Below are 27,634 nucleotides of genomic sequence, written 5' to 3'. Positions count from 1 at the left end.
AAACAAACTCCCTCCCTACTCAGTCTTTGGAGAGCTCCTGGGGTTTTGGTTTGTTTGATATTTGGCATTGTATTTCAGATCTCAGCTGCATGTAAGACAATGACAGAAGGGGTGAAAATGTAATTCTGAAAGGGAGGGTTGGCCATATGAAGGCCCCCTGTGGGCCTGAACCTGTAAGGGGCCAAGTATCCTAATTCCTATTGATTCCAGTGGTAGGCAAGGGCTCACAGCACCACGCAGGAATAGGAATGGGAACTTCCTCCACCCCAGATACCATTCTGTGATGAGCTTATTCCGAGTGGCAATAATGGCAAAGGTTAACAAAACCATCATGTACTAGAAGACCACAGCCAGGAACCCCTGGGGTTAGAAGAAATCAGAAAAGTATAGTAGAATAAAGGCACTCTGTGGCATAAAGCTAAGATGAAGAAAGAGATACTCTAACTTCACCTGCAACAGCCTCTGAGGGGCCTTAGATGGAATATCATTTGGTGACAAGAGAAAAACTGTTCTTCTTCAGTAAGAGTTGAGTGGTTCTTTGCATTTTTTGTAGTATATTCAATCCCCTATACCTTTATAATCCATGAAACATCCTTCCTGGTGTCTTTGTGCAACAGCAAAGGAAAGATAACATAACTTTGCTGCTGTTAAATATGCAAAAATTGTGCTTCCTGGTGTGTAGTTACCTAGTTCTCCCTTAGACCTGCTTGTAACTGTAGGTACTGCATTAGTATTGCTCCATTCTCTTGCTGCCTCCCCTTGGCTGTTTTAAATTACTTATAGAAGTGCTCTGATTGTGGAGTTGTCATTCTCCAGACAATTTCATTCCTTGATCATTCATAGTGTAATCCAGAGTTCATTACTGCTCCTTTTGCCCAGGAAAAATGTATGATGGTTTCAAACACTACTCACTCCACCTTGCTTTGTGAAGACACTAGCAAAGAATTAATTTAACCTTGAATAAATTAGTCTATATAGAATATATATAAAAAAGACTTCCTATTGTGTCCTTCACTTATTTTTATATGTGCCTGAAATTCTCTTATAATTTACCCCCAACGCCTTCTGAAATCCACCCTTCTTCTTCTTCTTCTTTTTTTTTTTTTTAAACCAACATTGGCTGGTACCAGATGCTTCAGAAAGAGATGCAAGAAGCTCTGCGGTGGGCAATTATGGGACAATCTGCCTCTAGGGAAAGCTTCCTCCCAACCCCCAACAGTAAGAAGTTGCCTTAAAGCCTCATGTTTCAGGGTTTATATATGTCCCTTCCAAAATTCTTGCTTATCTTTTAAAAATATTTACTTATTAGCTGTATAAATGTCTAATCCCTTCTTCAATAACGCCATTAGCTGTTTAGTGCCAAGATACATCGATAGGTGACTTAGAAATGAATGCAGTAACTGAGCTGTCTGTTACAATACACAGTGCAGACATTTTCAGTCTGTCATATTTACTTAATTTTTAAAACGAACACTGTTGAGTAGGTTAGATACAAATTTTATTAATGCTCAAAAAGTGTTGTAATCTGGTGGGGAATGTCAATTGCTAAATATCTCTTTGAAAGGAAACTCTAGCAATTGTGTGTGCTTGACACTACAATACTTCTGCTCTTATGCTTTAGAGCCAAAATAAATGGTCCTTCACCTTTAGAACTAAATTTGACATAAAAGCTTCTGATTTCTGTATGGCTGAGGGCAAGTGACCTCCTGGAGTAATACAGCTAAGCTCTTAAGCAAAGTTCTCAAGCTTCTCACTAAGCTTTTCCATCCACTGAGAGGGTCAATGATTAAAAAGGTGATAGTGAGCACGGAATGACTCTGGGTACAAAGGATTGGTTAGAGCAGAAGGGTTAGTTTTAATAGGACTACACAGCTGCAACAGAATGCTAAAGAAACAAATCTTACAGAAGCAGTTCCACAGCATGTCCTAGTCAGAGTGTAGAACAGATACATTTGTCTTCAGAACTCAGTGTCTTGAGTTCTGTTCAGAGATATAACTACATAGACTTGATTCTTCTCTCACGGAGATGTCTCTAATAACTGATTAAACATGCAGAAAACATTTACTTTTGAGGTCAGTCCAAGCCATAGCTTCTGATGGAGACACGCTTGAACTTTTGGATCTTTGAACTTTTTAATAGCCTTTGAGGGCTGACCAGATCTGAACACTCCCAAAGTTTGGGTGATTCAAAATATGAATTAAGAAAAGAACTCTGGGACTAGGATGAATCACTCATTTATTTACAGTTTCTTGCGCTGATTGCAAGACTTTCTGAGGGTTTTGCAATGCTCTTTAGCAACTTAATCCAGAAAGTGTGAAATGAATTTTAAATCACCAACTACCGAACAGTGCAGTATTATGCAATTAAACTTGAGTCTTCTGATTCGAATAGCTGTTAGAGACAGTTAAGATGGTTATGCTTTGGAATGAAACTTAACTGAAACCATGATTGAATGTTTGCTTACCTTATAGCCAAACAGGAACAGTCCAAAAAAAAGACTGTAGAGATCAGCTGTCAGAATGCCCAAGTTGACAGAAGTAGCGCTAGTAACTTTAATCACTACTGGCATGAAGCTATACAGCCCAAACATACAGAGGGCAAAAGCCACGAATAGCAACACTGTAAAACAAGACAACAATTTACACTAAAAGGAATGAATAATAAGAGAGCAAAAAAGACTGATGTTCTTCAGACATTGTAAATCTTTGCACATTTTATCAGGTGCTACAGTAATACAAATAATAAATATTAATCAAACTTGGTACAAGCAAGTTCCTTACATATAACTCTCTTGTATGGCAAAAACAAGAAAGAAAGAAAATTACAGTAACAGGGAAAGTCTTGTACAGATTCAGATGCTGTGTGGATGAATGGCAGGGAGGAAGTACTGAATTTCTATACAGACCTTGATCACAGGGAGATGAAGGAGGGGGCCTGTAACATCAAAAAAAAGGAATAATCCTGTTCCTTCAGTCTTCATTGGATAATACTAGAGCTGGTCAGAGAAATGTTGATGGAACCATATTCCATCAGAATACGCAATTCCATCTAAATCAAAACACTTTATGAAATCACGTCATTTTTGCTGGAGTTTAATTTCAGAAGAAATCAGAAAAACTACAACAGGTTGAAACATCCCATTTTGACCCTTTCAAAGCAAAACTTCTCAAATTTTCATTTTGAAATGACATTTCATTTCAAGTTTTTAAATCTTGTATTATATGATACAAAAGAAAAATGTTGGAATTGACATGAAACATTTTGATTGACCCAAAATGAATTTTATTTGGGAATTTTCCTTTGCAGAGAATCTCAAGATTTTTGGTTTTCGCTCAGATTCAGAACGAAGCCAAATTTTGAAATCTTGATCTTTTGCCAAACTGAATTTCTGTCCTCCAATCAGCTCTAGTTAAGACTAACTTTGCCTAGAGGGGACACCAGCATCTGCCTGAAATATTCTGGCTGGAACAAACCCAGTCAAGACAACAATGATGTTGGTGGCATGAATAAAATATTACGAAATAGCAGCCAATGCCATAACTTCTGTCTTGATTGGATCTTCTGTACTTTGGCGGTCAATGCGGTTCAGTTCCATGGACCTACGTGGATTTTGGGGTCCAAAACCTGTAAAGCTGATCTCTTTGCTACCCAGAGTTTGCATAGAGTACAGCTTTTTTTTTTTTTAAACACAGTATGAATGTTGCTTGTTTTATGCCAACAAATGAAATAAAGGGAAATGAAGATATCATAGCTCTGATAAATTCAACCAATTATCCATTTTTCTGAGGTGTTTTAATTTATACATAATTTTAATGTACACATACCAATTTTCCAGTTCCACTGAATGTGAGCAATGTCCGAGTGTTCCACAATGGCTCTACGTAAGAAAAGACAATGCTGAAGTGAAAATTACTTTGCATTGTTTTCACTATGTATTCAAATAGTGGATTTAAATTATGAGCATGTATAAGAAATGCTTTGACTTTCTTTCTCTCTTATTATAAGGAAAGAATACATAAGAGTTAAATAAAAAGGCTCTTTCCTTTCACAGGTTCACTTGCTATTTAACATACCATCTGAGAAAATGATTAACTGTGATGCTGAGAGGTGAGGAACATAACATTAATTAGTAGGCCTTGTTTGCCTGCTCTCTCTGTCTCCATGTTTGTTTGCAATAGTAAATGTTGCCTCATTTTTAAATTCAAGCTTAAACATCACAAATACCCCCTCTTTAATCATTCCTTTTCCTTTTAAATACATTTTAACACTGATTTTTTAGTCACTTTAGAAAATCATAGAAGTCATTCTGCCGGGGAGTAACTTCCTGCAGGTTCCCACTGGAAAAACCTTTTCAGAAATGCAATCCCGTGAGTAGTCCTTTGTCACATGAGTGGTCCCATGAAGGTCAATGAAACTATTCACACAAGTACAGACTATGGCCCAGATCCTCAGAGGTATTTAGGTACCGCACTCCCATTGAAATCAATGGAAGTTTGGCACCTGAATGCCTTTGAGGATCTGGGCCCACACTCAGACAGGTTTGCAGGATTGGACCTCAAGGGTGCTACATGAAGCAGCAGCATGTATGACCGAGGCAGCAGATGTAAAAAGGAAATGAAATGCATACTGCAGATCAATAAAAAGGACCCCAAATGCCTAGGTAAATGCAAACTCAACAATGAATTAATTTAAAAACAATAGCAACATTTGGTGGTACACAAAGAAATCATTCTGCAGTGTGTTCTTGATTAGGGTTAAAGTAAATATATTAGATCCTTACAGCTGTAGACCGCTGATAATAGTCCCAAACAAGCCCACCATTCCTAGAAACTCCACTCTGCTCAGATTTTTCACAATGTATTCCTCACTCACATTAGAAATGGCATACAAAGAAGCACCCAGCAGAACTAAGACATCGCCAACCACCACGTCACTTCCTGTACAGAAATATTAATCCACAAAAAGGGAAATACTGTAAACACTTTTTAGCTTTTTTTATTTAAATAAACAAGTTTATTTCTAATGTCTCCACCTTTCAGGTTAGTGAGAGGGGAATGTTTATGTCCTGCTTGTGACCGATCACTCGCAAACCGAACGCTGACAATGCCAAAGGCTCCAGCCGCCCTTGCAAAATTTGGGGCCAGCTGAGCTTTTGGTTTTTATTTTAAAGGTTAAAACACACTTAGTAAGGTCCAGTTCTATCTAGTTCTGCTACAGTGCTGTGTGGGAATTCCAGAAGAATCCTACCTTTCAGACCATTGATTCAGTTCTTCTGCATTAAGGGCCTGATTCAGCTCCCATTAAAGTCAATTTATTGATTTCAGGGGGAGCAGAATTAGGCTCCAAGTCTATGAAAGCTCTTAAGTGGGTGCTACAAGTCTGTGATTGCATGATATGGGCTAAAATAAGCCTTTTATACTATACTAATGGGATTCCCTGTAATGCCAACAGTCTTCAGGTAATGCCCTTATGCATCGGTTCAATAGCCAGATCATTGCTCTCATTAAAGTCCTTGATTTGATTTAAAACCTCTTCCCCAAGCAGTTTGATAGTCGTTCTTTAGGAAACATGACTGGGAGCTGAGGGAAGGACTGAGAAAGACACTTCTTGCAAGAAGTATATCTATGTTGTATCTATGATGGATGAATCATGACAAATCTAGAAATCTCAGGGAAGGAAGATTTTCCCTTTGGACTCTATTCTGTCATAGATTCTAAGGCCAGAAGAGACCATTGTGATCATCAAGTCTGACCTACCGTACAACACAGGCCATAGAACTTCCCCAAAATAATTCCTAGAGCAGCTCTTTTAGAAAAACATCCCATCTTGATTTAAAAATTGTCAGTGATGAAGAATCCACCATGACCCTTGATAAATTGTTTCAATGGTTAATTACTCTCACCGTTAAAAATTTACATTTTATTTGCAGTCTGAATTTGTCTAGCTTTATCTTCCAGCCATTGGATCGTGTTATACCTTTCTCTGCTAGATTGAAGAGCCCATTATCAAACATTAGTCATGCTTACTAATGTCAAGTAGCACTACGACTATGCCTTCACTACAAAAAAGATGTCTTTTTACATCAAGATAGATATCACACTCACTGTAAAATCCTGGTGGAGACAAGGCAGACGGCGGTTTTACCTCCATGTAGCTAGTCGAGGTCAAACTACATCTCCCACCTGAGGTTTATCTTGACTCATTTCTGCTAGGATTTACATTGAGATAGCTAAAAGCTGTGTAGTGTAGACAAAGCCTAAGTCATATGAAAAGACCCACTGACATCAATGAGACTGGTTGTGTAAGTAGGTACTATTCAGTGTATTTAACAGTTGCAGTTCCAGGCCCATTATAAGTTTTTTAATTGGACTAAAGACATGTTGATATGTTAGCTCTAGGCAAAGAGAACTCATCCACACTCTCTTTGGTTTGCAACAGTATTAATTACTAGAAGTTTTAATTAACTTCAAAATCTAAAGGGCAAGGTTTTATTTGAGGAGAGGTTAAAAGAGATAAACATACACATAGGCCACAGTACTCAGCTGCACCCAATAAATAAGTGCTGTACACAGCAGGATTGCCAATAGTCCCTTATTACAAGGGACATCCCTTATTTTTTCATCTCTGTATAACAAGATCGGGAGTTGCTGAGTGCTGCAAAAAGCAGCAAGAAATACCCCTGGTGAAGGTAGATAAGTACTGCTTATTATTAATAATGATAATTAATAATGATATCGGAAGGAGGGGTGGGGCAGAGGTACTAAGAAAATGGTGCCTTATTCTTGAAATACAATGTTGGCAACCCTAGGTAATGGGCAAACTGTGGCTCCCTAATGCTGGTGCTGGCTCGAGATTGTTTTGTCCCCAGCATAGTTTAGAGCATCCTTAATCCTGCTCTAATCTATGCTCAATTGGCCATTGGCCTCAAGGAGCCAACCTTCCTGGCCACACCTCCTCCATCCCCAGCATGCCCCTGACACCGACTTCGATGCCACACAGGGATTCCCCTATACAAGCAGTATCTCCAGCTGCAGAGAGCTGCTAGCCTTCTGGCCCCTTCATGCCTTTGGAGTGGTGCAAAAAGATAGAAGCAGGGCTTAATGAACTTGGGCCCAGATCCTCAAAGGTATTTAGGTGCCTAACTCCCAATGAAATCAATGGGACTTAGGCACCTAAATACCTTTGAGGATCTTGGCCTCAGTCTTTGAGGCAGTAGCATTAACCCAGATCTGCAGGCAAACGGATACCACCATCCCCATAAGTCTAAATACAAGTCCTCAAATACTGTCTTTGGGGAGCAAGGAGCTACTACACTTCAACAAAGGAACCAAAAGTGGGAGTGTTGTTCTCCAGGACAAGTAGAAGAGAATCCTGTAACATATGGCTCCACCCCCATGTCTGCAGTCTGAAAAGACAGAAGTCCTAGAGTTCGGAAGGGTGTTAACCTGAAATAGAGGGTGTCACCCTGGAATAGAGTCAAACCCATTCACCATGAGTTTTCTCTTCTTTTGACTCCCCTTTGAACGTAAGAATGTCATGAAACCCATGTCTCCACACTCTTCCCAGATGATAACCAATTCCTTACCTTCACTGTTCTGCCTCCCAGCTAATATGTCTGCACCAACCATAGTTCCCACACCCAACAGACAGACAGCAACAGCTATGAAATGGATGAGTCTGTATCTTGCGCGCAGAATGAACCATGATAGAGCCATCAACACCGGGATTCCAAAGCAGTCCAGCAGCTACGTGTACAGAGAAACAGTTTTTAATTAGAACTCTGCCAAAAAGAAAAAAATATCTTGATTTCACCATCCAGAGGGCAAACATGGATTTCATTCTCTACCAGAATACATCAGGAGTAAGCCTATGGAAGTCAATGAAGTTACACCAGTGTAAAGCCAGTTTAGGTCAGAGGGAAATCAGGTCCACATTTTGCCATCAAAGCCATTATGTGACTTAGGCAGGAGTGGATGCTACTGAGTGGAAAGTTTCTCGTATCTATAAACTAAGTGTATTATATTCATGATGGGTCTGCTCACCCCCACTATCGTTAGAAGTGAGAGTGTTGAAAATGTTGCTACTAAACCCATGTTCCTCCAGGGGCCACTGAACTACTAGAAAGAGGATTTTTGTTTGGATTTCATTTTTTTCCTCTTTTTATGTGGTTTTATTTTGCCACACTAAAGTAGCTAAATCTGGTCATGCTCAACTGGGTTTTTTATTTTTTCCCCTTTTCTACCTTGAATTCTGAACTATGGGCTAGATTCTGATCCCAGTTACACCAGTGAAAATCTAGAGTAAATCCAGTAAAAATAATGGAGTTATTGCAGCTTTGTACTAATGTGACTGAGACCAAACCTGGCCCTGCATTTTTAAGATGGGTTCTGCTGAAAAAAAACTATGTTTTGGTTAATTTAGTGCTACTGAAAGGAAAGTTGTAAATAATTTTTGAGGGGAACAGTTATCCCATAGCCAGTTTCCAAAACCTACAGTTTCTTCCAGAAAACAATACAGCAATGCATTATCAGTCCAAAACTCTGTAGTATACTCAAAACTGAAAACTGGGTTGCAGCATAAAACAGATTGAATGTAACAGAAAATTAAGTAACACAAGGAACATTGTGCCAATTGTATTATTCATTTTTTATATCTAATTCAGTAAAAACAACAAACACCTTTCCTGTTGGAATTTGCCAGAAACTGGTGTTGACTTTCTAGTCTGTCTCAATGGATGCCATAGAAAGTGAGGGTTAAGGGACTTCAGCCAAATTTAGGTCCAGCTTCCCACAGAGCCCTGTACATTGTGCTTCAAATCACTGAAACTTACCAGAACTAAAACATACATATTAAAAACTGATCTCCTGGAGTCACATCCAAACATAAGTGCCAAATCAATGGAACTTCTCACGTAAGTACCATGATCAAGAATTAGCCCTCCGTCCTTAATGTTCACTGTTACTTTTTGCCTTCTAAATACACCATTTCAGTGTTTTATTCTGCATACTCCTGTTACTGAAGTGTGATTACCACTTACAAAAGCAAGGCTGCAAAGTGACTTTTGTTTATTACCCCATGTTTTCACTTGCTCATAACTATACAGAGTATTTCAACTAAAATCAAGACAGCAGAATGAGGAATTGTCACAGGTTAAATCTTAATTGTGCTTCATAAATCACATGCTCCGTCTAATCCTGCTATCAGTTTTTTCTCTGTTCCCTGGATTATCTCCAGTTTGCCCTATTTGAGAAGCCCACAGATGTACAAGGACCTACCAAGGCTGTATTATGAGAACATGTTCTGACATGTATTACCAAACATTCCAATGTAGCATTTGCTTTATGGTAAGAAAGAAAACATTTACACTTCCTCTGGCACCACTGAATTCTGTGGTTTTGTCTAGTGTTAAACTAAAGGTGTCATTTATCTGCTGGAACAGCAATGCACATTGTTCTAGATTTCACAGCTCTGTTACTCCATTGCCTGTAATTAAAGGCTATGTTAAGAGTTTACTTTCAGCCCTATGTAGGGAGGTGTTTAACTACCCCATCCCAGGAGGAGTTCCAGAAAGGAATGGTGACTCTGAGGCCTGATCTACATCTAAAACAGGTCAACCTAGCTGTGTCACTCAGTGATGTAAAAATACACAACCCTGAGAGACGTAGCTAAGCTGACCTAGGCCCAGGTATAGACACTGCTAGGTTGATGGAAGAATTCTGCTGTCGACCTGGCTACCCCCTCTCGAGGGAAAAAATCCTTTTGTCATTGTAGCAAATGTCTACACTACAACACTGCCACAGCACCATAGCTGTGCCACTGTAGCACCTGCAGTATAGACATAGCCTGAGATGTCCCTCTGCATCACAGTTTCCCTTGAACGAATATTTTTGGGTGGATGAAGGGAATTTGCTGCAACAGCCCACTTCTACCTTCTGTATATTCCCCCGTCTCATCCAGCTAGTGACATGTAAGAGAGCTTTACCATTGCTCTGTCTAGTCTCTCTCTGCCCCCCTCCAACCCACTTGCTCAGAGAAATGAGCATCAGACAAAGCTCCGTCTCTTCCCTCCACCATGGACAGACTCACAAGCCCTGCCCACTCATACAGGCTACACAGCCTTATGTCCAGTTACTCCCCATGCATCTGCTTAGGGATAAATCACAACTAAGCTCCAAGGTGGTTGTCTCCTAGAATGAAGCACTTAAAAGTGACCCGCAAAGGATTTTTTAAAACTGTGTTTGTCCCCTTTTTGGTTCTCAATGATGGATCAAGTCAAAGGGGTTGTGGGGAGAGTGTTTAAGGATGTTTGTTTGTTTTCTGCCTTTTTTTTTTTTTTTAACCTTTAGAAATGTCAGGAATGTAAAATCTTGTCTTCCCTGATTTTGCTGAAAGACCAGCCAGAGCTATTAGGGAATCTATCTGAAATTGCTGAATCTTTAACAAAGCCTCCTCTGCGTGAAATGATAGCATTGACGTCAAATAGGTTTTATCAAAAAGAAGCAAAAGCAAAGAGTTTTAGACAGTCTGTCTAGAAATGTCCCTTTCACTATTTATAGATAAATGCGGTCACCATTTCACTAGTTTTCTAATCATCAAACAGTCCTCCAGCCCAGACTGAAAAAATCATTTTAAAAATAAAAAACTTTAATAGATTTTTAAGCCCAGAAGGGACCATGAGATGATCTATTCTGACCTCCACAGAATTTCAGCCAGTGATTCCTACATCTAGCCCAATAACGCCAATAACTTGTGGTTGAGCTAGAGCACATCTTTTAGAAAGAGTTCCAATCTTGACTGAAACATCCAAAGGATGGGTAATTTTTCTTGGTAATCTGTTTCAATGGTTAATCACCCTCAGTTTAAAAAAAAAAAAAAAAAATCTTATTTCCAGTTTGAATTTTTCAACTTCAACTGGATCTTGTTATGTCTTTATCTGCTAGATTACAAAGCCCTCTAGTATAAGATATCATCTTCTAGCACTAGGATCAGAGAAGGGCAAAGCAGCTGAAGCACAGCAGTGAATCTGGCCCATTGATGTCACTGGGATTACTTATAAGAATAATGGTTCATACACTAGCGCTCTAAGACACCTATGGGGCAGTAGGCAATTGACATTTGGAGTTATTGCTACTAGCACCTCAGCAAACTCTCTGTTGCTGTTCAGTTTTGCCCTCCTTTTTTACAGGGAGGAAAAAAAATGACCCTCCAATTTGATTTACCAGATGTTCTGTCTCAGCTCAGTTTTTGGCCACACTTTATACTAAGGTTTCATTTATAAACAGCTAATAGATATTTTAATAAATGGTTAGTCAATTATTACAGATTTAGAGATCCCAACAGATCAATAGGTTGCTTATAACCATTATAACACCTTCCACTGATGTGCTTATGTGACAGTGTACCCCATAAGGCTTTATGGGGGGGTGCTCATAAATGTATGTATGATATAACTGGAATAGGGTTTTGCTATATATGCCATGTAACATATGTATGTAAAGGTTATGATCTACTGGTTATGTTCATCCTAGCTGTATGCAGGCACCATTTGTGTGTTCAAAGTTATGAACATTGGCTGTATAATTGCTTGATTTCTAAGTAGCCTTTTAGAACATTTGGTCACTTCTTGGGAAAGGAATGTGCAAATTAAGTGCTCAGTCAGGAAACACTTAACAAACAAAAGAGCTTGGAAGACTCCAATCCACATAAGAAGTCTACCTGAGGATGTTCAAGGTAGTATGTGGGTAATGGCTACTACCTGCAAGTCCTGAGTCATGCATGGGCATGTAACTTGCCCATGTGATTCCGAATCTCCATTTTGTGACTGGATTCTACACAGGATGAGGAGGGGGTCTCCACCCACAAGAGAAAGTTTATTTAAACCCTTGGGAGACCCCTCCATTTTGTCATCAGCTTGCTAAAGAAGGAGCCTCTCCACCCGCCAGGAATCTTGAAGGAAACTGGAACAAAGGACAGTAACTACAGCGGGTGTGAGTGATTGCTGGACCCACGCTAAAAGGAGATTAGTCTGTAGAAGGGAGTATTCTGAAACTGGTGAGGATCTTATCTGTATTTAGTTTGATTAGACATAGATTTGCGCATTTTACTTTATTTTGCTTGGTGACTTACTTTGTTCTGTCTTTTACTGCTTGGAACCACTTAAATCCTACTTTCTGTATTTAATAAAATCACTTTTTCCTTATTAATTAACTCAGAGTATATATTAATACCTGGGGAAGCAAGCAACTGCAGCTCTCTCTATCAGTGTTATAAAGGGAGAACAATTTATGAGTTTACCCTGCATAAGCTTTATACAGGGTAAAACGGATTTATTTGGGTTTAGACCCCATTGGGAGTTGGGCATCTGAGTGCTAAAGACAAGCACACTTCTGTAAGCTGTTTTCAGGTAAACCTGCAGCTTTGGAGCAAGTAATTCAGACCCTGGGTCTTTGTTGGAGCAGATGGGAGTGTCTGGCTCAGCAAGACAGGGTGCTGGAGTCCTGAGCTGGCAGGGAAAACAGGAGCAGAGGTAGTCTTGGCAAACCAGGTGGCAGCCCCCCGGGGGGGTTTCTGTGATCCAACCCGTCACAGCTTATAAACGTCTATAATAGATAATACTCTTGTCTATAACATGTTGATAACATCTATAATTATTCAGAAACCATTTATAAATGGGCCCTTAATATAAAGCGATCTTTCTTTCAATATTGCATATTTTGTGCTGTGAAGTATATGGTCAAACAACTTATTTCAATTATCAGCTCAGCTAGACGATGGCATGAAATTAAAACATGTCCTTGTTAGAATTCTAATTTCCACTGGTATTGTTTTCACTGTGGCAGGATAAACCATTGCACGTGTGCACCAAAATGCTTTTTTCTTTACTTACCGGGAAATAGCAGTTGCCATCTCAATGTTATCATTGTAAAAATCTATAAGACCCTTCCTTGCAGTGCAAACATCTGCTAAACTAAAGAAAAATTTTGTTTTTCCTTTGTTGAAAGTATATGGAAGTTTCCCACTGAGTGGAAGTTTCCCACTGAGAAGAATCATGAGGCTGATCGCAAGCTCCATCGATTCACTGATGCAGAGGATCCTGAACTTGTTTTAAGGGGGCAGCCTACTGGGCCATTTTGTCAAGTAGCCTGTCTCCAGCAGTGATCAGCCTTGGGGAAATCCAGAGCCAGAGATAGGGCTAAACATTATGGCTTGGGCCTCTCTCTGTATTTTAAACACTGCTTTCTCCGTCTGGTTCATTCACTGTCACATTCCCAGATGCAGGACAGACCAGTGAGGGGCTGTGTCACCACCTCACCTGCAAGCTTGGGTGCCTCAAAGTGCTTTGCTGTTGTAGCTCCCAACCTGGGCTGCACACAAACAGCATACATGTCACACCCTGAGTGTCTGTGTATAGCCACAGCCCTGGTCCAGTAACTCTGACCCCAGCAGCCTGTCAGCAACACACCGGTCACACTTTGGCTTCCTTCACCCTTGGTTACTATTTGCAGGGTGGACCCCAACACACTCCCAATCCCAAAATTTCCCAGAAATGTGTGTTCTGCACTGTCCAACCCTCTCCTTACTCTTGAGGGAATTCTGCGACAAAAAAAGTAAATATTCTGTGCACAATATTTTAAAATTCTGCATATTGTATTTGTCAAAATAACACAATATAATCACACCATTTTCAATTATTTGCTGACAAGTATTTTGAAATAAATTACCAAAATAATTGAAAATGGAGTGATTATTGTGTTTCTGTGTTATTTTGACAATTAAAATATGCAGAACTTTGCAGAATTTTAATTTTTTATATTTTTTGTTGCTGAATTCCCTCAAGAGTTCCAGGGTTCTGTGTGGCACAATGTGGGTGTGGGCAGCCCAGTGTGGGGTTCTGGGTGCCGGGGGAATGGGACTCTGCAGGGGAGTCCAGGTGATGGTGGTTAGGGTTCAGTGGGGGGACGGGGGACTCCTGATGCAGGGGATGAGGCGTGGCAGGGTTGGGGCTTGGGAGAATTGATGTGTGTGTGGGGGGTTCTGGGTGCGAGGGGCTCCTGATGCAGAAGGGGCTCGGGAGGAGGGGGGATTCTGGGTGCATGGGTGGGGGGAGGAGTCACTGTACAGGGAGCTGCTCCCCCGTCCATCCAAACCCCGTGCATCCAGGACCCCCCCCCCCCCCCGCACCCTCCCTCGGACCTAACCCTAACCCTGCCCCAGCAGTCAGATTCTGTTCCCCCACCCCCCCGTGCAGAGCTTCCTGCAGCCAGGGTACTATCTGACCCAGCCCCAGCTGCTCTGTGCAGGGGAGGGGAAGGGGGAAGGAGAACTCCGTCTTGATCCTCTCCCCCACCCCAAGCTGGGACTAGCAGTCTCTGGGTGGCTGGGGCATCCCCAGACCCTCCTCCCCCAGAGATTTACCTCCCCAACACACACACACAGCCCAAAAAGATCATCTGAGCTGCCAGGGAGGGGTGAGTGAGTACTGGTGCAGCTTCTCTTTGCTTCCCTACAGAAACCATTTTCTGCAAGGAAGCAAAGAGAATGGGGGGGGAGGGAGCATTATTCTGCTGCACTGCAGTTGCACAGCATTTCCCCAGGAGTATCTCCTGGACAGTTCAGATAGTAAAGGTTTACTGTCCCTATAAAGGGTAAATATTCAACAGTTTACTACTTTAACTGTAGTTACCAAACAGTTCAATTTACATACAGCACTGGATTGGTTTATTTTAAAAAATAAAACAAGTTCATAATAAAGAAGATAGGATTTTTAAGTGAATTCGGGTACAGGAGATGAAAGTGAAAACATAAATCTAAAAATCTAAAACCTAATCTAGCAAGTTTTTGGTCAAGGCTTTGTTTAAGATGGCCTTTCTCAACCACAGTCTTCCAGCAAGATGGTGACTGACCCTTTCCTTGGTCAAGATCTCTCCCGGAGACTCAAAGGCCCTGATTACTTTGTCTCCTTAGGTGAAGGAGAGAGAGAGAATATGAGGTTCTCTGCCCCACTCTTGTATAGTCCAGTGAATCTCTGAAGTGGTTTCTTCTGAAGGTTATCCTCAAACCAAAGTTTAATCAAACAGTAAAGAAGGTGACAGGGAATCTGGTGATGAAGAAGGCGCCATCATCTTCCTTCTCACCTGTGTTTGCTGAAATGCAAATTTTGCTTTGTCTCCTGTCATTTCCTCCCCCTGCTGTCTGGAGGACCCTGTCTACTACTCATGTCACACATTCCTTTGTTTAGGACAGGCCTGTTTAACAACTTCTGCCTGGGCAGGGCTGTGTGGGTTGGAACGTATCCTAATAACACCATACAGGGGGATTTCATAACATTACATATAATATTGCTACAAACATTTCACCACCATGATATTATTGACCAGCCTCATGATACCTCACAGGGCTATTTAGTACTAAGATTATTACAGTGGTGCATAGGGTGTGAATACAGGGGTGCTTTCAGTCACACTCACAAATCTCTATCTCTGCTGGAGCCCTTTAGGGCCAGGCTGTGGCTGACTCCCGTGCTCGAGCAGAAGGGTATGAAAGGAACCTTCCCCTTCTCTTCACACTAAGGGGCAGCCACAGCTGCAGTCCTTGCTCCCTGCAGTGCTCCTTGGGATACAAGCCACATCAAAACTAGGTGAAAAGGAACAGGAGGCAGGTGGGGCCACGGCCCAGCTCCCACTCCACACTGGTCAGAAATACTGGTTGGCCATGGATGAGAATGCACCCACCTGAGTGTCGTGCAACAGGTGTGCCCCACTGTATTACAATGCTTCCCAGAGCTCCTTGGGGCGGGGACAAGGGCCTTTGCCAGACAAGACACAATCTGGCCCAAATCCTTGTTTTGCACCACCCAGGAAATGAAGCTGTTGTCAGCAAATTCCTAAAAACGCGTTCTATCAAAATAATAGCTGTACTCAAGAGACTTGGCACTGGATACCATGAGCAAATGTTCACTGCTTCCCAGAAATATTACTCATGGCACAGCATGCTCCATTCCCCAGACTGCAGCAAGGACTCCATATATTGACAACCTTTTCCATTTTAAAACGGTTCCATATTTGTACTATAAAATCTTATGTTAGTAACGGATTCAAACAGATTTAAAAGCAGCAAATCAGAAAGGGAAAAGGATCCATACCTGAACGCTTGTTAGGGTTGTGTACTGGTAAGCCTTTACAATTGTGTAATTAGCTTCGACATCCACTACTGCCAACAGAATATACTTCCACCACTTCCTTTTCAGAATTTGCAAAAGGCTGTCACTGCCTGGTTAGAGAAAACTTCAATCAATATACGTTTGTTTCAAAAGGAATGCTGGATATTTATTTCAGAGCTCTTGCTTTTTAAAGTATATCTAATGTGTTTACTGTGTTTGTTTCTAGTTGGCCCATCTGAAGAAAGATAAAGTAGAAACAGAACGCAGCCCACAAACAGGCAATAGAAATGAGTAAAGGCATAGAAAGATTTCCAATTGAAAAGAAACTGACAAGACTAGGGCTGTTTAAAGAGAAGATGAATAAAAAAAGCAGTAGCCTCAGGACTGCTCTAATTTATTCAAAAGGCTGAGCATAGCCCTATATAGCCCAGAATATGGGAAGTGCAAAGGTATCTTAAAGCTGCCTTTGCCATCACATCCTCCCTCTCTTCATTCCTGCCAGAAGTATAGGAATTCAGTAACTGAGAATTAGGTTCACAGACTTCAGTGGGGTTCTGTACAAGAAAAGGGGTCCACTCGTGCCTGTCTGAAGGCAGGATCAGGGCCATAAAATTGCCAGCTTCTCACTATGCTATGACTGATACTTTAAAATATATACAAAATGTTTTTTTAAACAAATTATGAAACAAATAAAACCTCCTTTACTCTCCCCACAATATTCAGGTGCATTCACTCTTCTACAGCCCAATCCTGTTCCTACTGGAGTCACTGGGCGTTTTACCACTGATGTCAGTGGGTGCAGGAGTGGACCCCTATTTTTATGATATCTCTCATGTGTTCAGTTCAGTTCAGTTGGCCCATACTTCACAGAGTGCATGTCTCACTGTTTTAGTGCATTAATATGAAAAGTATGCAAGGAAAACAGTTTTATGAACCAAAATCCCTCCCACGGTATTTCACATACCTCTCCTAAATGCCAACGTTGTTGTATAAACTAGAAGAAGCAAACAATAGTTGATAAAACTTTGTAGCATTGGAGTGTTCACTTTGTACTGTTCTGCTAAATACTGGCTTGCAACAGCAGTCCCACAGATAAACAAGGAAAGCACCTGACCCAGCACAAGTGTTTTCAAAATATGACTGTAAATGTAAAAGAAAAATGTAATTAATTTAGAATTAAACACAAAAATTAATTATCTTAATATTTACAGAGAAAAACAAGAAGCCATTTCTTAGCTTGGCATCTAGTTCTTTCTTCCACTCCCTTTCATTAGTTCCTCAACTCAAACATGTTGTTGATACCATTTTTTAGCGCACCTCCTACTTACACTTGCACTTGGGGCCTTGTCTACGCTGGAAGCATTTTCTAACCTCATACAGTCTTGGAACCCATTCAGTAAAAATAGATCAAGCCAACTTAAAGCATCTAAAACTGAGTCCATACTATCTCTTTAAATAATTTTAAACTCCGTTTAGCTGAAGTGGTTTTAAAACCAGTCAGAGAATATCTCCAGTGCAGCTAGGTAGTCTGATACCCAGGGCCTGTGGTCTATTCCTTGCTCTGCACAGAGTTCCTGTGCGACCTAAACTTTCTGTGCCTCAGTTACCCAATCCGTAAAAGAGGGATAATACTTATCTAACTCAAGCCTCCTGTGAAGCTCAATTCCTGAGTGACTTGAAGTGAGCTGAGACCTTTGGAGGGAAGGTGCTACAGAAATGCAAAGTGTTATTATTAGCTGTGGATATTTTTGCTATTTTCCATCACACACCGCTGCAGTTGTTGATGGTGATTAGAATGAACACTTCCTATGCAAGCACTGCTTTAACTCATGCACCTCTTTCTATGCCCAGCTACAAATGGGGAAAGGGTTCTAGCTCACTTTGGTTTTCAAGCATGTTCTCTATTTAATTCAAAGTAGTTTTGAGCTTTGTTGTATTCCTAGACATTCAAAGTTAATATATCAAATTATATTCCTAGCCTAGTTCACAAGCTGGTTATGTTGGTGACCACTCTGTAGGATATCAGATCTCACTCATCACTGCAGTATCTAAGCGCCTTCCAGAAGTGCATTAAGCAACACGACTACACATCTGTCATGTATGGTTTGTTCTCTCTTCCTCTCCCCGGAGACAGAAGCATGCGCAGTGGCGTGCCTTGTTGTGATAAGGGTTTTGTTGTTATTTTGGTTTTGGGGAGGGCCGTGAGGAGCTAATAAATACACCTGTTGCTACCTGTTTATGTTTGAAAAGGCAAGCTCAAAGAAAGGTGCCTTGCACTTGGAGTGGAAGATGGTGAGATTTGTGATGCTCCTTAGTTTCTGGGGGTGTTCATTCCACAATCTCAGATCACATGGTCTCCTGCACGGATGAGTTTTAGTGCTAAGAACTCCCATGTACCAGAGGAGTGGAGTTATCAACCACCATCTTTATCCTGGAGCTTTAGTCAATCTTTTAGATATACTGGCCATAGAGTGCTTTGAGCTCAAGGACCAAGACCATGAACTTGATTTGAAATTCTATGATTGTTGAATGCTTGGTGTTGGCAATATTGCAAAGATACAACCAGATTTTCATGTACATCACAAAAAACTGTGGATGTTGAAAACTGTCTGACTATGGGCTTGTCTTCATGGCTGAGCTAACTCAAGTGTTTCCCCAGTAAGGGTATTTCTATAGTCAGAGGTGTGACTGCAGCATGGGTAGACATAGCTAAGCTAACTTTCATCTAGCTAGTTTGAATCACAAATAACAGTGAAGCCAAAGCAGGTTGGTTGGCAGCACAGATTGTACAAACCCACCCAGGACCCTGGAACGTAACCATGCGGCTAGCCTATGCTGCCAGTCTCACTGTTCTTGTTATTCAAGATAGCTATGGCTCAAAGTTAGCTCAGATATGCCTACGTGTGCTGCAGTCACATCTCTGATTGCATTGTAGACGTACCCTAACTCAAGTCTCATCCCCACACTAGGGTAGGTCTATGCTGCAAGTGAAAGTGTGATTGTAGCATGAGAAGGCCTATGCCGAAGCCCTGGGCACCACATCTACACTACTACTGGTAGCTGTGCTAGCTATATTAAAGCTTGCATGGGTATGCTTACCTGTGCTTCAATCACATCATCATTTGCTGTGTAGGCATACGGGTACCTCTGAGCTGCAGCTGCAGTACATGTAGATGTCCCCGCATTAGCTGTAAGCTAGCTAGCTCACTAAAAACAGCAGTGAGAGCGTGGGCTTCAGCTTGGGCTAGCAATGCAAGTACATACTCGGGGGGTCAGACAGCCTTGTGCAGCCCACGCTGCCACATCCTCACTGCTATTTTTAGCAAGTTAGTTGGATTAAAGTTCCAGACGTATGGCTGCGCGAGCTGTAAATCACACTCATGGCTGCACTGTACACTACCCAAAGGGTATTTCTATACTGCAGTCAGCGGTGTGACTGCAGCACATGTAGACGTACGCCAGCTAGCATTGAACCAGCTAGCTCGAATAACAATAGCAATGAATCCGCAGCAGCATAGGCTAGCCCAGGGGTCGGCAACCTCTGGCACACGGCTCGCCAGGGTAAGCACCCTGTCAGGCCGGGCCAGTTTGTTTACTTCCGCGTCAGCAGGTTTGGCTGATCGCGGCTCCCACTGGCCATGGTTCACCGCTCCAGGCCAATGGGAGCGGCGAGAAGCGGCACAGGTCGAGGGATGTGCTAGCCACGGGTTCCCGCTGCCCCCATTGGCCTGGAGCGGTGAACCGCGGCCAGTGGGAGCCGCGATCGGCCAAACCTGCCGACACGGCAGGTAAACAAACTGGCCCAGCCCACCAGGGCGCTTACCCTGGCAAGCCACGTGCCAGAGGTTGCGACCCCTGGGCTAACCACTCAACTACATACATACCCAGGGTCCTGGATGGGGTTGTGCAGCCCATGTGGCCACTCAACCTGCTGTGGCTTCACTGCTATTCTTATTCGAGCTCGCTGGATCAAAACCATCTTGGGTATGTCTACTCTATACACTGTAGTGCGGACATACTCAAGAATCCAAAACTGGACTGTATTGGTGCTTTTAACTCAAGTTGGCTGGCCCATCATGGGGTATAGGCGACAGCTCAAGTTACCAAAACTCAGCTGTTGCTAATACAATCATTAATACTATTATTTTGTGCTGTTCTAGTGTCATTTTGCAATTATTTTGCACTCAAGCTAAGCTAATTCAAGAGGAGTTAACCTGAGTTAACTGCAGTGAAGACATAGTTTCAGGGTGTGTCTAAACTGCAGTTGGGAGGTGTAATTCTAGTCTGGGTAGATGTACATGTTCTAGCTAAGAGCATGTTAGTGCAGTAAAAATATAAGGGCCTGTCTACATTTGAAATGCTGCAGTGGCACGATGCCTGGTGGCAGTGAAAGTTGTAATATTGTACACGCACAACCCATAGGGCCAATGCAAAACGGAGCAGTCATCATAAATGTACAGCAAGCATCCCAACATTATTAGCTGCAATGTCAGTGACATATGCACACATGTGCAGCAAGCATCACACAATTCCTAACAGGCCCCCAAACTGCAGCGCCAGGTTGAGTGCAGTACACCAGAGCGCATTACTTTGGTTTGCTGTTAAAGTGCTCTTTCAAAGCCTCCCTAAGCCGTATAGCTCCTCGTTGAGCTTGTCTGATAGCCCTTGTGTCTGTGCAGTGTTGTTGTAGCCGTGATGATCCCAGGATATTAGAGTTTGAACAGCCAGAGACAGGATGCGTGAAGAAATATCTTTTTTTGGATCAACTTCTGTTGGTGAGAGAGACAAGCTTTCGAGCTTACATAGCTCTCTTCTTCAGGTTTGGGAAACTGAGTGTCATTGCTAAATTCAAGGTTCAACAGATTGTTTAGTATAAGTAGTTACCACATACACCTCTACCCCGATATAACGCGACCCAATATAACACGAATTCGGATATAACGCAGTAAAGCAGAGCTCCGGGAGGGCGGGGCTGCGCACTCCGGTGGATCAAAACAAGTTCAATATAACGCAGTTTCATCTATAACGCTGCAAGATTTTTTGGCTCCCGAGGACAGCATTATATCAGGGTGGAGGTGTATTTCAAGGAACCACTCAAAGTGAAATGGCCTGTTAAGACCACTCCAGTCATAGGAAGAAAAGGAAGGGGGCGGGAGGGAAAGCAGCTGGATGGGTGTTGTATGTAGGTTATAGATTGTTGTAATAAGCCATAAATCCAGTGTCTCTATTGAGTCCGTGATTTTTAGGGCATGTCTGCAGAGAAAAGAAAAGCCCGTAGCTGCACAGACAAAGGTTCTGCAGCCACTGCCCATCATTCCAAACCTGCATTATAATGCCATCCCACCAGTCGGTGCTCATTTCTTGAACCCAGAAGCAGAACTCTACTGTCTGCAGATGCTCTGTGAATGCCACCAACACCCATGAATTGGTTCTCGCTATGTCCCTTAGCAATTTGTCCTCAAAGAAATTGTCATGTTCCCTGCAGTTCTTGCGGCTCTACAAATACCAGAGGATCGTGCCTCCTGTGCTTGCAACGCTCACGACAATAGTGCAGAGCTGTGCAGGCTCCATGCTTCTGTCAGAGATGGCAGACATTAACAAGCCCCGCATGGGTTTGTGGGAAATTGAAAACAGGTGCGAAAATTATGGGATAGCAATATTATGGGATGGAGAACATGGCTTTATGGGAAGTTGAACCCTTGCTCCCAGTCACCCCTGCCCAACTCACTTATGCCCAAGACAACATGCTGAACAGTGGTGGGCTGCTCACTGGAATACCCACGATGCAGCACCGCACTGTGCATCAACACAAGCAGTCCTGATGAGTACACACAGTGCCAATGCAAGGAGCCAAGTCTGCACGCACACAAGCAATATGCTAACTGCAGCGATTGTATGCTAACGTAACTTGCATCAGCCAAACATTGTAGTGTAGACAGGGCCTTAAGTGTAGACACGTGCACAACTGGGTTGATGCAAGGCATACATCGACCTAACTTGGTAATGCAGACTAGGCCTAAGTGTGGCCGCTATGGCTCAGGTGGTGGCTCAGTTTAGCTGCTCAAGTACATACCTAGGATCTCGGACAGGACTGTACTCTGGACGCTAGCCCAAGCCACTGCTCATGCTGCCATGTCAACACTGCTGTTTTTAGCACTCTAGTTCAATCAGAGCTAGGACATGCACATCTACCCAACATGGGAATTACACCTCCTAGCTGCTGTGTAGACGTACCCGCTGACTAGCAACTAAGCTTGTGTGAACCCTTGTAACAGCCAGGCAGCTGTAACTTAAAGCAGTTTTTAGTTGTTGTGAGGCTAACTTAATTTAAAAGGTCTACACTCAAGATAAATTATATAAAAATTACATTTTCTTATTCAAGAGCTCTGTACCTGAGCATATTTCAGTCAGATCTGCTGGCGTGAGCGCTAATAATAAATCTTACTACTTTTTATTTTTGTTAGCCCTGCACAGCTAGCGTGAGCTAGGTTCTATTCCTTCTAGTGACACTTCAACAGAGTTGTTTGGTGTCACCTATGCAAACCTACTGAAAGTTAATGGCATTGCAGAGGTGTCACTGAGGGTCTTTGTTACTGCTGGTAATGTATGAAAAAGAAACAGATTGCAGGCTGCGAGTGCAGAACTGGCAGATATAAAAAAAGGAAGCTGAGCATATTTAACACAGAAGTTATTAGACACCAGTAAATATGGAGCCCAACAATGCCTTTTTACAGAAATACTTTTCAGAATAGAAGTGCATTTAATGTTACTAAAGTGTATTAAGAGCCTTGAGATAAAAGTCCAAAATAGTATATGAATTATTATTACAGTTCCCAAAATGGCTCTCTGAGAGTAGAAGGCTCTGCATGCATACATTTCAGGGTATATATACTGCCTTTCACAACTTTGGCCAAAATTCAGCCATAGGAACAAAGAAAACATTCCCCCCTCCCCCTCTTTTTGAGATCCCGCTACTTAGCTGGCTCTCAGAGAACAATCCTGCATTGGCAGTGAGATTGCGCACCACTGATCTAGGCTCACTATGAGGTGTGCCTCTCTGGGCACGGAGGAATGTTTGGGGCGTTGAACAGCGATGTCAGACGGCTCATGCCAGCCCCCACAGGGGGTCGGGAATGGAGCGCCACCTCCTTCCCCAACTCACCTCAGCAGGCCACCCATGCCGATTTCTGCTCCCACCAGCCTCCACACCCAGCACTGGCTCTGCCCCCACAGACTATCATACGTGCCCTCCCCCATCCTGAAAACCCAAGAGGAAAGAGGTATTGACCCTGCCCTTGAGATGCAGCCTGGCAACAATATAGAAGCAGCACGCTGCGGAGGAAGCCTTGACTGTGCAGTAATGGGGGGTCACGGACAGCTTCCATTAATGATAAGGGGGGGCCCCATGCGACTGGAAAAGTTTGCGCATCACTGGCCTAGCTGACCTAACAGATCTTAAAAAGAACAGGAGTACTTGTGGCACCTAAGAGACTAAGAATTTATTTGAGCATAAGCTTTCGTGAAACCTAACAGACCTTGTCCACCTCTAACTAATTCTAGGGCTGGTTAATTTTTTTTTCCACATGAAGACTTTTTTTATTGTTAAAAATTAATTCTTCTTTACATCGGAAATTTTTAGAAATAAAAAACAAAAATTTTACAAACTTTCTGGGGGCTTTTTCATTTTCACAAAATTGGAAAATGAAAAATTTAGTCTCAGTAATGTTATTTATGATTTATTTATTTTCCCCTTCCTTTTCCTTCCTCTTTTCTCTTTCCCCCTTTTTCTGTGGAAAATGGAAAAAGGGGTGAAGATGAGGGGCAATTAAAATGTGAGAAAAGTGGGAAGGGAGAGGAAAAAAGAGCCCCAAAACATTCAAAAAATTGTAAACCAAAAATTTCTTATAAAAATTTGAATGAAAAATCTGAAGTAATTTTCAGTCCATAGGTTCTGAAAAGGAACTTTTGTTATTCAACATGTTTGTGAATATTTTGAAAGAATATGAGTTCCTTTTCTATACCCATGGAACAAAAACAACTTCCAAAATTTTAGTGAAGATTTTTTTTCCCCATTTGTGTTTTCAACCAGATACTAATACTCTCCAATACTAAGTTTGCCTCAGCTGAAGTCAGTCTCCGGACGTTGAGATGCAGAAGAGATTGTAGTCTTGAGTTTTGTCCAATGCTAGACAACAGCTAAAAGGATCCTCATTGAGAGACTTGACTCTTAGAAACCTCTCTTGGCATCCTGGCCCATGATGCTACAAAGCTGTAAAAAATGTTCCTACTATGCTGTGGTTCTGGGATACAGACAGATAGCTGGGGGATATAGGCCCGATTCTGCAAGGTACAAAGCAGTCTGGCCCCAATCCAGCAAAGCATTTAGGTTCAAATTTTTAAAAGGTATTTAGGCTTTGCTGTACTCAGCGTTGCAATGCCTCACTGATTTAAGAGCCTTAAACACCTACTTAAATGAAAGCATAGGAGTAGTTTTTCAGTTTAAAGTTAAACATATACTTACAGGCTTTGCCGGATCAGGGCCAGCACATTCCACATCTTTACAGGACCAAAGTCACACAGGGAGAGTTAAAAAGCAGCCTTTCATAGGGATGTTTCATTTAAAGCAGTGGTCACCAGCCGGTCAATCACGATTGACTGGTCAATGCTAGAGGATCTCCCAGTCAATCGCGATCTCTGGTGGAGAAGCGGGGCTGCCGCTAAGGCTCCCTGCCTGCCCTGGCCAGCAAGGCCCCGGGGCAGGGGTCTCCCCACAAATGCTGCTCCTGCCTGCAAGCACCGCCCCCGGAGCTCCCATTGGCCCGGAACGGGGAGTTGTGATGCTTGCAGAGAGGAGCAGCATGCGGCACCACGTGCCCGCCCCAGGGGCCGCAGGGGCGCATTGGCCCCTTCCAGGAGCAGCGTGGGGACAGGGTAAGTGGGGAGCCTGCCTTAGAGGTAGCCATGGGACACCGGGAGCTCCATAAGTGCTGCCCTGGTGGGAGGCCGCACCCCAAACCCCAGCCCTGAGCCCCCTCCCAGAGACAGCATCCTGAACCCCCTCCTGCACCCTGAACCCCCTCCTGCACCCCAGCTCTGAGCCCCCCCCCGAGCTAGCACCCCATACCTCCTCCTGCACCCCAAGCCCCAGCCCTGACCCCACTCCCAAAGCCAGCACCCCATGCCCCCTCCTATACCCCAATCCCCCTGCCCCAGCCCTAACCCCCCTTCCAGAGCCAGCATCCCATGCCCCTTCTACACCCCTACTCTCTGCCCCAGCCCGGAGTCCCCTTCTGCACCCAAACTCCCTCTGAGCCCACACACTGCACCCCCTCCTGCACCCCAACACTCTGTCCCAGCCTGGAGCTTCCTCCTGCACCCAAACTTCCTCCCAGAGCTTGCACCCCTCACCCCCTCCACACCCCAACCCCCTGCCCCAGGCTCAGCTAAGAGCCTGCACCCTACCCCAGCTCAGTGAAAACGAGTGAGGGTGGGAGAGAGCGAGCAACAGGGGCCGAGGGGGTGGAGTGAGCAGGACAGGGCTTTCTTTGGGGAAGGGGCGGGGAGACCCTGGGTTGCCCTTAAATTCAAAAAGTGATCATGGGTGTAAAAAGGTTGGTGACCACTGATTTAAGGGTATGTGTGACTACCCCCTACCTAGACTTCACTGCTGCAGGTTTTTAAAAGGCAGAAAGATGGATGGGAGATTACCTCATGCTTCCCTTCCCCCAGTTTATCCACAGGACACAAAGCATGAAATCCCGAGCCCATTAAAATCAATGGGAGCTTTACCAATAATGTAAATGAGGTCAGGATTGCAGCCAAGGTGAACAGAGTGAATCTCTTCCCTATTCAGGTCACTAGCTCTGCCCTGCCCCTCGTTCCCAAAAGATTGATACTACCTTACAGAGATACCAAATAGGGATGAGTGAAGGAGTCAAAGGGGACACATAAAGGGTTGCCACTCAAGCATTCATCCCCCTGGTACTGACTTCTTCATCGTAATCCCACAAACGGCAAACTCTGTTCATGAGCCATTAGCGGGCCCCCAATTCAGCTTTAGAGCCTGCAGAATATCATCCCACATGCCAGACCCAGGTTCGGTTGCACCCTGGGGCTGTTTTGTTGCAAAGGGGCGGCAAGGTGCCAAAACAGGATCCTATTGTCCATCCTGTTCGCATGTGGCAACACCAGTTGGGTGCACAATAAAGTGGCTGATAGATCAGGGAAAGGGGGCACGTTTGCTATGAAGCTGGGGACACCGATTTAATTGCAAAAGCTACCTAATACCGTGCTCTTCTGTAGCACCTTCCACCCGAGGATCTCCATGCGTTTTACAACATCCCTGGGAGATGAGGGGGAGTAGTGTTATCCCCGGTAAGATTAAATGAGCTGCTTACAAACCACACACCAGGTCAGCGGCAGAGCTGGGAACTGGCCTCCTGACCCCTGATCCTGCAATTCACTCTCAGGCTCCTTTTCCACCTCCCAAGCAGTCCCGGAGCTGAGCCGCTATTACCCCGGTGCTAAGGGCTTTCCCGGAGAAACACGTGTGAACGCCCCACGCAGCCCACACGCGCTGGTAGCTGGGCACAGGCAGGGGTCTGCTCTCAGTGGGGTAGCCCTCAGGGGAGGGAGGGGGGATTAGGGCATCCCTTCCGGGAAGGGAGCTTCCCGCTTACCCATGTGCTGATCACATGTGGCTCAGCCTCCGCTGGGCTCCTCCGGGTAGCAGCAGGGCAGAGACACGCGGCAAGTCCGCCGCCCGCCTCGGCCCTTTGTACTCACCAGGTGCAAAGTTTATCTTTGATCCCGAGCAAGAAGCTGGAGGACGATCTCAGAGGCGCTGCTGCTGCAGTCGCGGCAGCTGCTGCTGTTTCCGACGGTGCCCGCGGGCAGGGGGCATCCTCAGGACCAGCCACTTCCATTTGGAGCCAGACGCCGCCGAGCAGCTGCTGTCTAGAGAGCTGGGTGGGAGGCGAGCGCAGACAGAGGAGAGGAAGGAGGTGGGAGGGCGGTGCTAGCGCGCGGCTTCTTCGCTGGCTCAGCTGCTCGGCAAACTCTGTCTCCTGTGCTGGTGGCTTCCGCAGCAAATCATTAACAGTCAGCAGACAAGACCCAAACAATCCAGTCAAGATCGCACGCTGGCATCCCTCTCCGGGGCTGTAACCTGCTCCAGGATGGGGGAGAGACCTCTGCTCTGCTCTCCTGGCTGATCTGGGGAGCTGCCAGCTCGTCACTCATTCCCGCCTTCTCTACCTGCAGGTGAGGTTGCACAATGATGTTAGTTCTAGTTTTTCCCCTCCCAGGTGTCTTTGTGGCAGAGGAGGCCATGCCCCAGATCTCTGGGATTTCTCACTCAGAATGGATTTGTTGTGCTCCCCTGTTTGCAAGAGGCAAACACTTAAATCTGATTTCAGAGTGGTAGCCGTGTTAGCCGTGTTAGTCTGTATCAGCAAAAAAAAACGAGTACTTGT

At 43.7% G+C, this 27,634-nt stretch overlaps 1 protein-coding gene across 1 annotated transcript in view; it reads right to left on the bottom strand.

Annotated features, from left to right (window-relative positions):
• SLC35F2 (solute carrier family 35 member F2) overlaps nt 1-27,187 on the bottom strand; it is a 34,279-nt gene extending 7,092 nt beyond the window's left edge. Inside the window, exons 1-7 of the mRNA XM_034758842.1 lie at nt 26,946-27,187; nt 17,125-17,300; nt 16,143-16,270; nt 7,587-7,746; nt 4,782-4,938; nt 3,826-3,878; nt 2,466-2,620 (exon numbers count right to left, since the gene is read on the bottom strand). Of these exons, the coding sequence (XP_034614733.1) occupies nt 2,466-2,620; nt 3,826-3,878; nt 4,782-4,938; nt 7,587-7,746; nt 16,143-16,270; nt 17,125-17,300; nt 26,946-27,085 (969 nt within the window). The 5' untranslated portion in view covers nt 27,086-27,187. The remainder of the gene's footprint in view (nt 1-2,465; nt 2,621-3,825; nt 3,879-4,781; nt 4,939-7,586; nt 7,747-16,142; nt 16,271-17,124; nt 17,301-26,945) is intronic.
• Nucleotides 27,188-27,634: the final 447 nt, after the last annotated feature.

Source organism: Trachemys scripta, chromosome 1 (assembly GCF_013100865.1).
Source record: "Trachemys scripta elegans isolate TJP31775 chromosome 1, CAS_Tse_1.0, whole genome shotgun sequence".
Taxonomy (NCBI): Eukaryota; Metazoa; Chordata; order Testudines; family Emydidae; genus Trachemys; species Trachemys scripta.
The sequence above is the reverse complement of the archived record's forward strand: the minus strand, read 5'-3'. Positions and strand labels throughout refer to the sequence as shown.